Source organism: Necator americanus, chromosome III (assembly GCF_031761385.1).
Source record: "Necator americanus strain Aroian chromosome III, whole genome shotgun sequence".
Classification (NCBI taxonomy): domain Eukaryota; kingdom Metazoa; phylum Nematoda; class Chromadorea; order Rhabditida; family Ancylostomatidae; genus Necator; species Necator americanus.
In genome coordinates, this window is record NC_087373.1 from 35,957,198 (window position 1) to 35,973,082 (window position 15,885).

Below are 15,885 nucleotides of genomic sequence, written 5' to 3' on the forward strand. Positions count from 1 at the left end.
GTGCGAGCTCAGCTTAAGACCGAAAAGGATGAGCTTCGATGTTGAGCTGAGCTCGCGCAGGATGGTCTCAGATGTGTTTTCCCCTTTGAAGGCATCACCCCGCGAATCTGAGGTGGTAAGGATTTCAGGCGGAGTATCCTTATACGGGCCAGTAGATTATGGAGAGGGGGTGATTCCGTCCATTCCTTCCTAATTGCCAGAAGATGCGGCGCGTGCACAAGGCTGGCGCGCTCCAATCGAACTCGTCGTAGAAAGTAGCGCGCCGGAACGCTCGAAGCCGTATCTTCCGGGCCGTTTTTTACGGCAATTAGGAAGAAATGGACGGAATCACCCCTCTCTCCATAGTCTCCCATCCGGTATACGAATACTCCACCTGAAATCCGTACCACCTCAGATTCGTGGGTTGATGCCTTTAAGTTGTTAAGTTGCGCACAACCGTGTAAGAAAAGCCAGTAAAATCTTATGAACAGAATTCTAATTTTTATTTCTTATTAATTAAATCTTTATTGAGAGTAAAATTGGTACGATAATGAAGTTTATGTCATTTCATGTTAGCACATTATTCTCCGCTAATTGTTGAGGAGAAGGAGAAAAAAAACTCATTCTTCGGATTATGTTTTCAAATTTTTACGGTATCCAAGGAGTATATATAGATGTAAAATCAAGTTTGAATACGTTCCGAATGTGGTACTGGCTTCTCTAAGAAGAAAACCATGAAATCGTCACCTCAATTGATCAACATTTCATGAATATTTGAATTTCTAAGGAAAAAAATATGAAAGAAGCGTCGTTAGAAGAAGTACAACTTTAATTTTACGGAAAATTCCACCACATTTAATTCCTAGCACTGGAAATGGACGAAGCGAGCGCAGTAAGAAGTTTGACATCCGACTTTATCCGGACGTTCAGACTGGTAGCTTAAAGGCAGCATACCACGAATCTGAGGTGGTGCGGATTTCAGGTGGAGTATCCGTATACGGGGTCGTAGATTATGGAGCGGGTGATAGTTCCGCTCATCTCTCACTGCATCACTGCAAACAACCGCCTCCAGAATGCTGTTTTGTACGACGCCATCTATTGCAACGCTCCACCCCTTGCGCCGCCTCCGCCCTGCGATTCGTCGAAAATCAATTCGGACTGCCCCGATAGGCCAGTAAGGGACGCTACGCGTGCAAGGGTGGCGCGCTGCAATAGAAGGCATCGTGCAAAACAGCATTCAGGGGTCGCCTGCTTGTAGTGATTCAGCGAGAGATGAGCGGAACCACCCCGATCTCCATAATCTACGACCCTGTACACGGATACTCCACCTGAAACCCGCACCACCTCAGATTCGTGGCGTGTTACCTTTAAGTAACCAGCGGAAACTGTGACATTCACATTTTCGTTGCGAAGTGTCTGCCTTCTACCGCCCGTGATGGATTGCATCATTGGAAATGATGCGGATCACACAAGGCTGTTTCACACGTTTTTTTCTTTGGATTAATTACTACGAGAATGTTGAGCATGATCGCGCACATATCCGTAAACTATACCCCCATCGGTTAATTTTACTCATTGTGCAGGATTGCCAATGCAGAAAATTTCGTGTTATCCAAGAGGTCTTAGGATTCACTGTGAAATTTAATAGAAATTTTCAGGAACTAATCGTGCTGGACACGGACACAGACACAAATGGCATAGTTCAAGATACATTGATAAAAACACGTCGAATTGGTTGTAAAAGAGATGGAGACAGATCACCGTAGTCCTACTACCGTTGTTTAATACTCTTTAGTAAAAGTATGTATTACTACCACTTCTTAAATAGTTTATTTCAATATCGATTTTTTTTAAAGTTGATCAGTTTCTCTACCAAGTTTTGATTTTTAGTTGGTCAGAATTTTGACTTCTCTTTCACATTCTTACTTTAACAGCTGGGCTTTACGTGCACTTCTACTGTCAACTCGTGGATTTCCCTGGAAAAAAAAGAAACTGATAAGGCCAACTTCATTTCATTATAAATGAATTGGCGAAGACCTTGCTGATTTCACGACGGCCTCTATGCTTGTAATCGATTTGACAAAGGTGTGCGCTTGGTTCACGGTGCATATTGCAGAAAACAAGGCGACAAAGACAATGGATTTGTTGTTCGTATAGTGTCAATTTACGATCACAGACCTAAAATTAAATTAAGTTCTTTGAGAATCAATTTTAGAATATCAATACTCTTAATTTTAGTAATTGTTAACCTTGCATGTGGTTCTCAGCGCTTGTCTTCGTTTTTCTTTGATCTCTTCCAATTCTAATTCAGATTCTGCAGGTAGAAACAGATTGTCTCGTTTTCTCAGCAATTCGTCTAGACATTCTGGTGGCTCAAAGAAACACTGAAATTCTAGCGATTTCTTCAAAAATGCAAAATTGTATCCAGTTATACACAGGCCTTCTGCGGCCATTCTCGTACCTTTAGTTCCTTCTCACTGATTTCTTGGCCAACGATCATTGAAAAATTCTTGTTTGGAGAGGAAGTGCATCCGCCAGCAAGCTCAATTCGTGGTGGCGATTCAGCTGGTGAACGGCTGGAAGACGTCAGTTACACATACAGTGGCCAAAAAAGGTATTATGTTAATGTTACGTCCTCGGTGGAGGCAGATATACTGGGTCCAAGCTTTTTTGCAACCACCGATCGATAGGATAGGAAGGCCCATCGATGGGGTGATGGCATTGATGCTAATAAGGAAAAAAAAAGAGATTATGTGACAACTACAATTACAAAGTAATTCTTATCAGCAGCGATAGCAGGCTATTGAAGAACAAGGAGGGAATATCCGAGGTACCCGTTCGAACGGTTTTCGCTTCGGTCATCGGCTGCGGAAGAGCACGGTAGCAGCGTTTGGGTCTGTGAGAACGTAACACGTCAGGACCATACGATCCGTCCAGCGGCGGTTTCAGCCAGAATTACATTTTGTCTAGTAAGTAGTTCTGTCGAATAAGATTAGTAAGGGAACAGTTCCGCGTTATAACCGCCCAGAAGAATGTTCCACAGAAAATACAACAAAGCGTAAGTGTGACTGATATGGATGGAACCTTGACCTCAACAAAAGTTATGGTTATTGCGGTTAATGCTCCACTTTTTTTTGACACTAGCTGGCTACAAAAAGCCAACTAGTGTCAAAAAAGTGAAGCACTTAGAAGTAATACGGAATTAACCCCTCTTTAAATCTTTCTCATTGCTAAAGTTATATAAAAAATACTTCTTCTATTGCTACCTTCTATTGCTTTATTTCTGGCCAAGATTGGTATTGATGTATATTAGGAACAAACGTTTCGGAGTTACCTTAAACGCTGCATACTACGAATCTGAGGTGGTGCGGATTTCAGGTGGAGTATCCGTATACGATTATGGAGACGGAGGTAGTTCCGCTCATCTCTCCCTGCATAATTGCGAACAGCCGCCTCCAGAATGCTGTTTTGTACGACGCCATCTGTTGCAACGCTCCACCCCTTGCGCCGCCTCCGCCATGCGATTCGTCGAAAATCAATTCGGACACTGCCCCGATAGGCACTAGGGGACGCTACGCGTGCAAGGGTGGCGCGCTGCAATAGAAGGGATCGTACAAAACAGCATTTAGGGGCCGGCTGCTTGCAGCGATTCAGCGAGAGATGAGCGGAACCATCACGGTTTCCATAATCTACGACCCTGTATACGGATACTCCTGAAATCAGCACCACCTCAGATTCGTGGTATGCTTTAATCAGGGGCGCAATGGTCGGAAGCCTTGTTGGAGCGACTTCGGGAATTTTTTTCTTGTGTTTGACATGTTGCCTTGCCTTTAACCAGACATTGGCATTCGCTGAAACCTTTACTTGACTCACAAACGGGCGGCTATGGCTCCTTTTAAAAGCCTTTGTGATTCACAAAGGTGTTCTGATTTCTTATGCCAACCGTTTCACCACATGAAGTAAGCACTAACCGATATATTGTTCATTTTGTATGAGAACCGTTTGAATATGGGGTTATGAGGATTTTGAGAGATTTCACTTTTGACCTCCAGTCTGCTAGACTCTGACGGTGATAACGCTGAAACGTTAATACGGGACCCCAGAGGAAACGAACACAGGGACTAGTAACGTGTAGATCTGCTAAACGTAATGAACGTCACACTCTCAGTAAACACCTGTCAGAATGGGATACTTCTTATGAATTTGGACAAATTTGCTTTACTTCTCTGCAGTGATGGTTCCCGCTGTTGGTTCCAGAGTTGTCGCAAACGCAAGAAGTTCCTGTTGCTCTTACATATGCTGCACTGGCATCTCTAACTTTTCCAGTGCACCCTTCCGTACTATGCCAACACATCAATATTTCTTCTAGATGCGTTGCCTATATTTGTCCGAATGAAGACGACGCATTTGCAACCAATTAGACGCAGTTCATAATTGCCCTGGTAAACCTGAGTGACTTTTCTTCCACAAATGTGCATAACTTAACAACTTAAACGGTGGGTGGATACCACATCCTAATGCTGTTTATCCTTATCTTCACCCAGGAGAGTCGTTCTTAAAGGCATCACCCCACGAATCTGGGGTGGTACGGATTTCAGGTGGGGTCGTAGGTTATGGAGAGGAGGGTGATTCCGTCCATTTCTTCCTAATTGAAAAAAAAAACGTTCCGGAAGATGCGACGCGTGCACAAGGCTGGCGCGCTCCAATCAAGCTCGTCATAGAAAATAGCGCGCCGGATCGCTCAAAGTCGTGACGTACGGGCCGTTTTTTACGGCAATTAGGAAGAAATTAACGAAATCAGCCATTTCTCCATGATCTACGACCCCGTATAGACATAACCCACCTGGAACCCGCACCACCACAGATTCGTGGGGTGATGCCTTTAATTATGCGTGTTAGAGGTTTTCCAAAACCTTGGAAATGTATTGCACTGGAACAAATAATTTAACTTGGTTCGGGCTAGAAGCAGCGATTTTTTTGGACGAGGAAGCAAGAATTTGTAAAAAGAATTTGCGTATTTCACGATGACACGTTCCAATGTGTATTACCTTTGCAATGTGTCGGTGTCGTTGACTTTGTAACATGCTTGACTCTTGTGCTACGCATGAAGCAAAGAACAAAAACCGTGCAATGTAGTACCCTACTGCGGCGTTCGTTATGAATTTGTTCATTTATCGTTAGCGGCTGATGAAGTGTAAGGAAGTTCTATCATCCAGTAATTCAAGATTCAAAATATAGCTCTATACACTGGCTTATATTGCCGTAGTACCGACTTACAATGATTTTCAGGGAAAATCCCATTTTCGTAGAATGCACAGGATGTAAGTAGTATCCGTTGACATTTCTTGGCCTGGAAGACAAGCCGGTGCGACCGGTAGGTCACGGTTGTGGTAAACCGTTTGATTTCTGCCCATATGGATAGTTAAAGACAAAAGCGCATGTTGTTAGGACTTAGCTATAGCACAGTTTTCAGGTTTTCTACTCTTTTGTTACTTTTTAATGAGACACTTACCTAATCACCGAACCGGGAGTTTGTGGTGGAGTATACGAGCGAATCGCTGTTCGTTTTCTCTTACGTAAGAGCATCTGAATAAATCGGTGTAGTTAAAAGTGATTGTTTCGGCGGTTAGTAGCATTCGAAAGTCAAATGGTCTATCGAGTTCATGTGGCAGACTATGATAGAGCTTTCCAGTTGGAGAAGATCTAGAGAAGTAGCTCAGCATGGGTAGGAACGTGTGCTCTCAACCACTTCGCAGAGAAGCGACAAACGAAGACCTTATAGAAAGAAGAGCACATTGTTTTTGAAGGTAACATTGGTTGAAGCAGTAGAGGCAGGAATGAATACTCGCCACGCCTTTCGGTACTTCGCCGATCTCAAAACAAAAATGACTGGAATGGAAGCCTTGGATAATCGAGGCGTTCATATACTTTATCGTCCAACACATAAAATAATTGTGAGTTATATAACAACTTCACGAACAAAATCTCTCATTTTACATTACAATAACGCCAAAATCGACGTGAAGAGAGGGGTTCGACAGGGTGACACAAGCCCAATCAAACACTGAGACTCTCGTGGAAGTAACGCAAGGATTGAAATAAGTTCTGCGATGTTCAGAGGAACTTATGGATTTCTGAAGTCCCATTAACGCTCAACGGAACAAATACATTCAAGTCCTCTAGTTTCGTATATCTAGGTCGGAAAATCAACTAATCAAGTTAACAAATCAATTAATTAGAATTTTATGAACAACCAGGTCCCCAAGTACAGGAGGAGACGAGAAGTCTGAAGAGCTTATAAGATCATAGATGAATTGGGGAAGAGGACCAAGACAACCAGCTCTATGCCCTATTCAGTAGCACCGTTATTCATGCTTTGACTTATGCATCGGAAACGTGACATTTTTTGTGCGGGAGGTAATGTGGTTAGTGTCATAGAACACCCTATTGAGTTTCTCTCTTTACGAAGTAAAAGAGGAGAGTTCGAAGTTCAGTCCTACGTCAACGATCGAAGGTCAGAGATGCTACCGCGCATGTCCGGGAAGAAAAATTAAGTGGCCCGGACACGTTATGCATCCTAATAACAACAAGGGCTGGGTTCAACGCGATCTTGAATGTACTGTGGGAAGTCCGCCAATCCTACGAGCAGAAGCGTTTACAAAGTCCTTCAAGGACGAAAATATAATGTTCTTTGAGTCCCTCGCGAGGATAAAGACCATTGGGCATTGGGCAAACTTCGCGTGCAATCAAAATACATAGAAGTATTGACAGCTGATTGAGGTTATGTAAGGTTGCAGAGGGCGTCCTTGCTCTTTTTATTTTTATTGCCGTTGCAATTCCCGGAGGCCGTAGAACGTGAACGCAAAATCGGAATTTAGGAACCTTCGTAGAATTCTGGGGTGATCACTGGCTATTTCTAAGATTTGCCTTCTGTCATGCAGCTGTATCTTGCATCACTCCTGTCTTGTATAGTTACAATGCAATTTGGTTATCTCTTAGGAGTACTGTTTCAAGTATCCAAATCATGTATATATCGTTCTGTCAGCCTAAAGATAACCAAATCTTTGTTAATCGACTCTCTTGATTACCTTCATTCGATTCCTCGTCAATTGGTGTTCCAGTTGTTTCGCTGGAGTCCATTTTGACGAGTTTTCGTCAACTACCGGGTTCCATCGGTGCTGTTTTCGTCTGTAAATTTCTAATTTGTTCGAATTTTACGACCATTACACCCGTTGGAATTCAATTCGTACTCTTGAATGTCAGTCATCGTGCATATTTTGTTACGAATATCAGAAAGATTGTCAGAAGGCATAAGCATAGGTAGAAAACACATTATTTCGGCTACTTTCAAACCAATTCTGCAAAATTTTCGGCTAAATAGTGATTAATATTTCTATCATTCAACAACATAGATGAACGTACTGGTCGGTTTTCACACCCGTATTCATTTTTACATTCATTATTATCGTACATGGTTTTGTAATATCGTACGAAGAGATTGGAGAGTCGTCATCCCTAAAATTCGGTCTCAGAAATCCTTCTAAATCTGTATCTATTATTATTTTAGGTTGCATTAGAATATGGAGCTTTGCTCTCAAACTACCGAAGGTTTTTCATTTTTAAAAGTTTCAGTTACTCTACATTTTCAGAGATGTGTGCAATCCATCCGTTTCGTCTTTTTTCCGCTGCACCGTTCTCAAATGAGAGAGTTATGAAATAGAAACTTTGCAAAAGTTCCGCTCTCAGATAATGAGCTAACCTGCAGGCTCACATGTTTGTTCTAATATTTTCTTAGTTGTTCGGAAAATGTCTGCTGAGAATTACAACAAGAAGTTACAACTATGTATGCATCAAGATTCCACTCCAGAGCATGTGTGAGTGGGTGACTAGAGACTTAGGGAATTTTATCACCCTAACTAAACAGAAGAAAAGCGATGGTTCAGTGGCATGTATTTATTATGTGAATATAGGTGAGCAGAACAGTTGCTAACAATGCGATCGAATGAAAGAGTGAGCAGAACGTTGCCTGCCGCAATCTTGGACGGTACAAATCGTTATGTGACGAAAATAACCATAACAGCGAACGGTACTTTATACCACGCCCTTTATCTATCATCGCGGTCGGTGATAGCATGCAATGATTCGCATGGTTATGTGCATATGAAAATAAAATGGACAAAGAATAAAGTCACTGGCGGTATCAATCCACCTGGGATCACCAACGCGTTTGAAAACTGCAGTTCGTAATCGATGGGCGTTTGGAACGCGTGTTGGCCTACACAACGACCTGCGTGCGCCAGCCGATGATCAAGTCAGCGTTTTTGTCCTCCCAGACTAGCTTGGTAACAGGGATGAGAACTTTATCGACCACGAAGGGATGAGAAGCTTGATTGGCATTAGGGCGGTTTCGAACTATCGGCCGTGCGGCTACAGCGGACCTCTAACCGACTCCGCCACACCCGTCCAAGAAGACAGAAGATACAGCAAACGAAGTCAAAGGAATCATGGCAATCATTGAATACTGTTGAGGGAAAGCTCGATGTACAGTCGTAATGTTCTTTTTGTTCTTTTAAACTAAGGCGAGAACATCAGAACAAACATTTAAGCCTGCTGCAAGAAAGTCATTATCTGAGAGCGGAACTTTCGTAAGATTAGTATTTCATACGGTTACGGTTGTCAGATGTGTGCAGCTCTATTGTGAATGTAAAAGTACAAATAGCTGTTAGTGCAACAAATTTTTGCAGCTAACTATCGCAACGTTGTGAGCACTGTTGATCTTTCTTGTTCTCTTACATTCCGCTTAATGATGAAGTATAATTGTAATCGAGGAGCATCTTATCTCACTTCAATTCCTTATCTTTATAGAGGAGTAGTTGTCGTTCTGGAGATACACCAGTTGCCATTGTTATATGTCTTTTCATTTCAAACAATGTAGCATCTGTTGGTATCATAATTTTTGCCTAAAACATTAGCATAGAAGTAAGAGGAATGATGAGAGATGATGACAGAATAACTTAAATGCATCACCCCACGAATCTGAGGTGGTACGGATTTCAGGTGGAGTATTGGTATACGGGATCGTAGATTATGGAGGGAAAGGTGATTCCGTCCATTTCTTCTAAATTGCCGTAAAAAATGGCCTGGAAGATACGGCTTCGAGCGTTCCGGCGCGCTACTTTCCACAACGAGTTCGATTGGAGCGCGCCAGCCCTGTGCACGCGCCGCATCTTCCGGGCCGTTTTTTTACGGCAATTAGGAAGAAATAAACAGAATCACCCCCCTTTCTATAATCTACCATGCCGTATACGAATACTCCACCTGAAATCCGTACCACCTCAGATTCGTGAGGTTATGCCTTTAAATTCTAGTATGTGCAATAGGCGACATATTGATTTTAAAAAAAGTTGGACTATTTTTGTTTGATGAGCTAAAAGAATTTTGAAGTTAATTGCGTCATCACTCATCAACTTCTCTTACATCTTTCACACCATCCATAACGCTATGCACAACAATTTCAATGGATCCAGCTGCGCCAGAACCTTGAACCCCGTCCGGTTGCGTAGGCATGATTGGTGGTGACCAATCTAAAATAATACAGACATACTGACTTACAGAATCCAATATTTCTATGATCCACTAGAGCTAACCTCGACTTGCTTCGGGACTAGACGACATTGCAGAGGGCTGCTGCCGTCTTCTGACTTTCACGATGAAAAATGTGACCAACCACAATAACCACATCCATAACACGAGTGTTTACATAGTTGATAGTACACTCCTCAATAGGATCCTATTTTGAAGTAGTGAAAACGAGATCTTCATCAGTCATAATTTGCCGAAACTGCAGGACTGTTAGCGGAATTTTAGATCTGCGACATTTCTTAGGTGAAGTACGACGATTGTGTTAGGAGTGCTCATTGCTAAATTTGTAAGCTAAAGTGATACAGATTGCGGCAGAAATTACCCCACATTTAGAGGACTGAAAAAAATAAGGTTAGGAAGTATTTCTAAAAACTTTTTATTGCCTAAATAAAGATACAAAAAACTTTTACTTCAATTTTAAAAACTATGTCGTGTAAATAGTTGCCTTGACTGCAGTTGTATAATTGGAGCCGTCCTTGAAAGCTTTCCTCCATTCTCATTAGCATGTCGAAAGAATTTAAATGGACTTCTTCAGTTGAGTCGAGGACCGAGGACGGTAGAAAACTTCGACCCTAAGGCACTCCATAAAAAAAATCACAGTGAGTTAAAGGCTGCATACCACGAATCTGAGGTGGCGCGGATTTTAGGTGAAGTATCCGCATACCTGGTCGCAGATTATGGAGACGCGGGTAGTTCCGCTGATATCTCCCTGCATCACTGCAAACAGCCGCCTCCAAAATGTTGTGTTGTACGACACCATCTGTTGCAACGCTCCACCCCTTGCGCCGCCTCCGCCATGCGATTCGTCGGAAATCAATTCGGACACTGCCCCGACAGGCAGTACGGGATGCTACGCGTGTAAGGGTGGCGCGCTGCAATAGAAGGGATCGTACAAAACAGCATTCAGGAGTCGGCTGCTTGCAGTGATTCGGCGAGAGGTGAGCGGAACCACTCCGGTCTCCATAGTCTACGACCGTATACGGATACTCCACCTGAAATCCGTATCACCTCAGATTCGTGGTATGCTGCCTTTAAATCAGGCGAGCGCAATGGCTACGGAAATGCCTTGTATGGAAGCGCGACTTCGGCGAATGGTTTTCTCTTCAGTGTTGGACCTGTTGCCCTTAGCCTTTAACGAACAGAGACATTGTTTTTCGGTGGGAAACACCTTACTTGACTCACAAACCGATGCGCGTCCGAAAAGGTAGTTTTGCTACGCAGTTACACATTCGCCATTTTTGAAACAATAGCCTCTACCACGGAGTCTCTATGGTCTCCCGACTACTGTATGGTGACAACTGGGAACTAATCATTTATTCAATGTAATGGAATGGACCCATCCATTTGCTTTGCGGATTTTTAGGAATTTGGGAGTTAATTTTTGTCACATCATGTAGAAGCTGTACTCTTTTGAAGAAGTATGTTATCGCTGTGTTTTGTTATAGAGTGCCTGCGAGGTTTTTAGAAGGAACCTTTATTAGCCTGACGTTTCGACTTTTTCGCCGTCTTCAGAGGCCTAAATAGAGGATGACTGGAGCAATGCTACGTTCATCCCCTCAAGCGCCACACTCCCCTGAGTCAGTGTTTCGATAATCGTTCAGGGTAGTGAAAACAGAAACCCATCTACGTTGAAAATGGTCTACCGTGTTGCTCCATCGAATGTGGCACGGCTGGTTGCACGCACTTGTCACTCAGTGTACCAGCGAATGAGTATTACTGCGTGTAGATCACCAGCGACGATACAGATGATTTGATCTACACACAGAATATCAGACGGTTATAGGTCACAGAGCGGTACAAGTGGCAAGAACTCATTCGTTATCGACAAGCATTCATTCCTATTATTCATTGAAGGGTTTCTTTTAAGAATCCAACGTCTTCCTTGCCGATATTTCTGTTTCGTGAGCCAGTATAACGCATTTCACATCGTAATCGTTTCCGTTGTGGGCCTCTTGTCTGTGTCTTCCTAGTGGTGTTATCAAAGTTTTTCGTCGTTTTCCTGCCATGTGTTCATTAATCCTCACTCCAACATTCCTACCGGTCTCCCCAACGTAAGTTGCATTGCATATCAAGCACTCAATCTCACATATCACCCCCATTTTTGCGCAGTCGCCTGTTTTTCAGTAAGGACAAATAACACATCTTTCACAGATGCAGTATCTATCATATAGTCTGTTTCTAACAAGGTGGCTTTTGATGTTTGGGATATCTACCAAGATCACGTCACTTTGTAATTGTGCTTGGATAATGCTGCGCTGAACAGCGGCACTGGCACTGTCAGAGATAAAAGGAAGGCAAAGAGAAATTTTGTTTTCGCACGGAACATAGCTATTTACAGTGCGGGTTCTTCGGTAATGCGGACGTACTGTATAGCCATTAGCACATGCAATTTGCGAGGCTAGTCTTCGTGATTCGTGTCGTTCTTGGTTGCCAGTGCATACTTCACTAGCGATTTTGAACATATTACGAATCACTGCGCGTTTTACTGCAGTCGGATGTGCAGATTTGGCGTGCAATATGATGTTCTTGCATCTTTCTTTGCGATACCACTTTACTCTAATAATGCCGTTTGATTTAGTTATTTGTGTGTTGAGGTAAGGAAGCCATCCTTCTTTTGGGGTTTCTCGTGTGAGTCTTATATATTTTATACTATATTATTATTATTTATTTTATTTTATTTTATTTTATTTCGAATTATTATTATTTTACGTTATATTGTATCATATAACACAGACAGAATATGCCGAGGTTTCAAGACAAAAGAAAATTCGAGCCACTATGTTATCGCTATTCTATCCACATTTTACTGAAAACATAGATTGTTAGACAACGAAACAAAGGAAGTGCTGGTTTCAAATAACAGAAGTGGCTGACGTTGATCGGTCTTTTAACGATTCACAAATATAATCTAAACTTCAACTAGTCGTAGTCGCAGAAGTCTGTCAATTCCTGTAGGGTCTATAAAATCGAATTTGCGCTATCCAGACGATGTGTTCTTATTCTATGGATTCTATTCTTCCACACAAATGTGTTATTAATTTTTGACTACGAAGTGATAGCTTTCGGTGGCGTCAAACAATCCACCATTAATCGATCGTAAACACAGTGCTAATCTTCTAACTCTGTTCTACATCCTCCATTTCAGGTAGTCGGCGGATGGAAATGGAATTTTAAGGAGCTTCTGGGAAATTTCCTCTGTTTAAAGCTATATCATTATTGTGGATTGCAACGGATCATCACCTCATCTATAGTTATTGATCCGGACTCCATGTAATCATCATAATGCTGATATAATAGCGGATTCTTTTACACGAATGTTTGTTGCGTATTGGTCCTTTTTATTTCTCTCCCATTTTCTTAACCTCTTTACCATAGGGGCAGCACCAAAAAAGAGAAGGAGCATGGATTTTTTTTCTAGTTTCTCAGCTTACATTCATTTGGAACAATCAATTATGGAATGATCCATGCTAGAGTTAGAATCCTAAACTAACATCCAATATTATGTTCAACATTTAGCGCCGCTCCACAATTCGCATCTGTACGACATAATAAGAATTAAAAATTCCAGGGCTCGTTTGACGAGATTGAATGCTCTCGCTGGAAATAAATCCACTCCGCTAACATATCGTTTGGCAATATAACAGCGATGATTGTTGTTGTTACAGTTTCAAAAATTCTGCCACATTTTTAGGCGGAGAAGAAACGCGCGGATTCGAAGTTTTTGATGTAAGTAGCTGTTGTGGTAATAGAGAAAAGAAGCAGTTATGTTTATCTGAATTGTGTTACGAAGAGCGACAATTTTAAATGCTACTCAGGCTGTTCAGGTGTTGTATTTTCTTCTTCTTCTGGTTTCGGTTCTCCTTCTGGGTTCGGTTCTCCTTCTGGGTTCGGTTCTTCTTCTGGTTTCGGTTGTTCTTCTGGTGATGGTCCACCATTTCCTCCCTCATCTTCAGTTGGTTCTTCTGTTGTTGGTCCTGTTTCTCCGTCTGGTGTTCCAGGTTTGTCGCAATATGAAAGCTTTTCAAAGCAGATTTTTGTCTCGCTCTTCCACTCCTGGAAACTTTCGATTTATAGAGAAACGTGTATGTGTTGTTCAGAGGAAATGACGTGTGATTCACATCAAACCTCATTATCTGCGTCTTTGATAACTGCCAACGCTTCCTCCGCTTCCTCTATATGTTTTCCAACCTCACTACACTTAGCTAATAATACTTCGTCCTCCCGTGGATATATCCCGCATCTGTATTCCACTATCTATGACGACAATTTATTAAAGTTGGAAATAAAATTAATCGGTAAATAGAATTACCTTTCCTACCGGAACACTCATTTTCATTTTCGTGACAAAGCGCACTGCAAATACTAGAGATTTGCAGATATCACAATCAGTATTTGTTCTCACTGTGGTTATAGCAGAGCAAACGATAAGAACAAGAAGAATGGTTTTGTTCATTTTCTCTAGAAAATACTCGTATAAACGTTAGAACCGTAAGATATTAGCAATCACGGAAATCAATGAAATATGTCCCCGGAAAAAAGTATGATTTTAAGACAGCTTTATACATTAAAAAAAGAAGATATTGAACTGAGATAAAAGTATGACGACGAGGTCCTAGAGTTTTCGATGGTGATTAGATTTCACACTGACATACGCATTCTATCCATCCCTGGATATGATTTTCAACTGTGTCGTTTAAGCTTCTTATGGCGCATCGCCAACCACTCATAAAAGCTGATTTTCACGGAGTAAGAACTCCTTCTTACTACTGTCTCCGTCAATGCATCAAAGTTTGCTAAAAGGCGCTTTTTTTACCTAGTGCCATGAAGGAAGAACATGTTTATATGACCTTTTCCTTGAAAATGGCAAAGAAAATATTACTCTTCGTTTAGAATGTGCATTTAGCATTGAAGTGGTCCGGAAGAGATTGGGCATGACATGATATAGCTTTTAGCTACACCTAACTGTAAATGCTTGAGAACTGATCGCGCACGATCGTACACATCATTTTCTTCTTGTGGGTAATAGTTCCGATATTATAGTGTCTGAAGAACAACTGCTGATAATAACCTGAATATACAACTTACATCTTTTACACTCAATAAAGGTGAGAATTTAGTTCATGAGTATGCCATAGATCGCACTAATTCTCTCCTTTTCCACACTGTTTCACACGCCTTTTTCTGGATTCCTTAAGGGAATTGAAGGAAATCGCACTCATGCTCGTAAACCACACTTCTATTCCTATCATCTATTCTTGGAGAGAACTTGTCGTCGTCAATTTTGAGACGGCTTACCTTATACAATCATCAACTTATTTTTGTTGATTGTACAAACGACCAATTGATATATATGATTTGATCAATACATAAATAGACTTTCACGAATCTCCCTCATTACGGGGATGACAGCCGGTTATTCGCGAGGCTACGTGGGGCGTCCCCAGGTGGTGAATAGGGGGCTAATCGCACACCAAAAGCGACCTTGTACCTGCCCTGAGACGCATTCAGGGGATGGACTCCTTGTTTCTGCTGTGCCAAGATCCCCGGTTCTCCCCTATTACGGGTATCACAGCCTGTTATTCGCGAGACCACGTGGCGCGTCCTCATAATACTATTGTATCCCGCACGACGGTCCGGTCAAAAGCCTGCAATCAAGTTACTGCGAGGTGCAATGGAGCAGGTTAATAGTCGCCTCCAACCAATGAACTCTGCTTGTCCGCTACGGGAGGACGCAACGTTCTCATAAAACTCGTGCGACTAGAGGCAGACATTTTCCCATTCTACAGTGATGTCATAATCGACGTGAAGAAAGAGGTACGTCAGAGTGACGCAGTTTTAGCCAAAGTTTTCAGTGCCACTCTCAAGAACGCGACGCGAGTATTGGAATGGGATAACATAGGAGTAAAAGGGCGGCTTTTGCACCATCTTCGTTTTGTTAATGACGTCATTCTAAGAACATCAAACATCAATCAGGCGGAACGGATGCTGGCCAAATCTGATGAAACGTGTAAAAAAATCGGTGTTCAGCTAAACCTAGGCAAGACGATGTCCATGAGGAACAGACGGGTTTCTGATGCCTCATCCACGGTCAACGGAAGGAACATATCCGAATGCAGCAGCTATGGATACCTAGATCGGGAAATCAACATGATGAGCGATCTCGACCTCAAAGTGTGTAGAAGGAAACGAGCAGCTTGGGGCACACACGAGAGCATCGAGGAGGATAATAGTGGAGAGGACCAAGAACATCCGGCTCCATGCTGA

The 15,885-nt window shown here is 42.2% G+C and overlaps 3 protein-coding genes across 4 annotated transcripts; 1 reads left to right on the forward strand and 2 right to left on the reverse strand.

The window, feature by feature from the left end:
- Window positions 1-1,901: 1,901 nt before the first annotated feature.
- RB195_012049 (uncharacterized protein) lies at window positions 1,902-9,720 on the reverse strand (the record flags this gene model as incomplete). The annotated part of the gene is made up of 11 exons (XM_013452395.2): window positions 1,902-1,955; window positions 2,017-2,157; window positions 2,229-2,363; window positions 2,441-2,555; window positions 5,492-5,565; window positions 7,068-7,167; window positions 7,230-7,337; window positions 7,402-7,494; window positions 8,824-8,939; window positions 9,457-9,563; window positions 9,627-9,720. 11 exons carry the CDS (start codon window positions 9,718-9,720, stop codon window positions 1,902-1,904), a joined length of 1,137 nt encoding a protein of 378 aa, XP_013307849.2.
- Window positions 9,721-13,428: 3,708 nt separating this feature from the next.
- RB195_012050 (uncharacterized protein) lies at window positions 13,429-14,074 on the reverse strand (the record flags this gene model as incomplete). 2 transcript variants are annotated; one of them, XM_064193727.1, is made up of 3 exons in its annotated part: window positions 13,429-13,674; window positions 13,747-13,875; window positions 13,931-14,074. In XM_064193727.1, the coding sequence occupies 3 exons, from the start codon at window positions 14,072-14,074 to the stop codon at window positions 13,429-13,431; spliced, it is 519 nt and encodes a 172-aa protein (XP_064051310.1). The 2 variants fall into 2 exon arrangements, with proteins under 2 accessions (XP_064051310.1, XP_013307848.1); XM_013452394.2 differs by having other exon boundaries at window positions 13,931-13,957.
- A 1,529-nt stretch (window positions 14,075-15,603) lies between these two features.
- On the forward strand, window positions 15,604-15,885 carry RB195_012051 (uncharacterized protein; the record flags this gene model as incomplete). Its single annotated transcript, XM_064193728.1, has 1 exon — window positions 15,604-15,885. The coding sequence occupies one exon, from the start codon at window positions 15,604-15,606 to the stop codon at window positions 15,883-15,885; it is 282 nt and encodes a 93-aa protein (XP_064051311.1).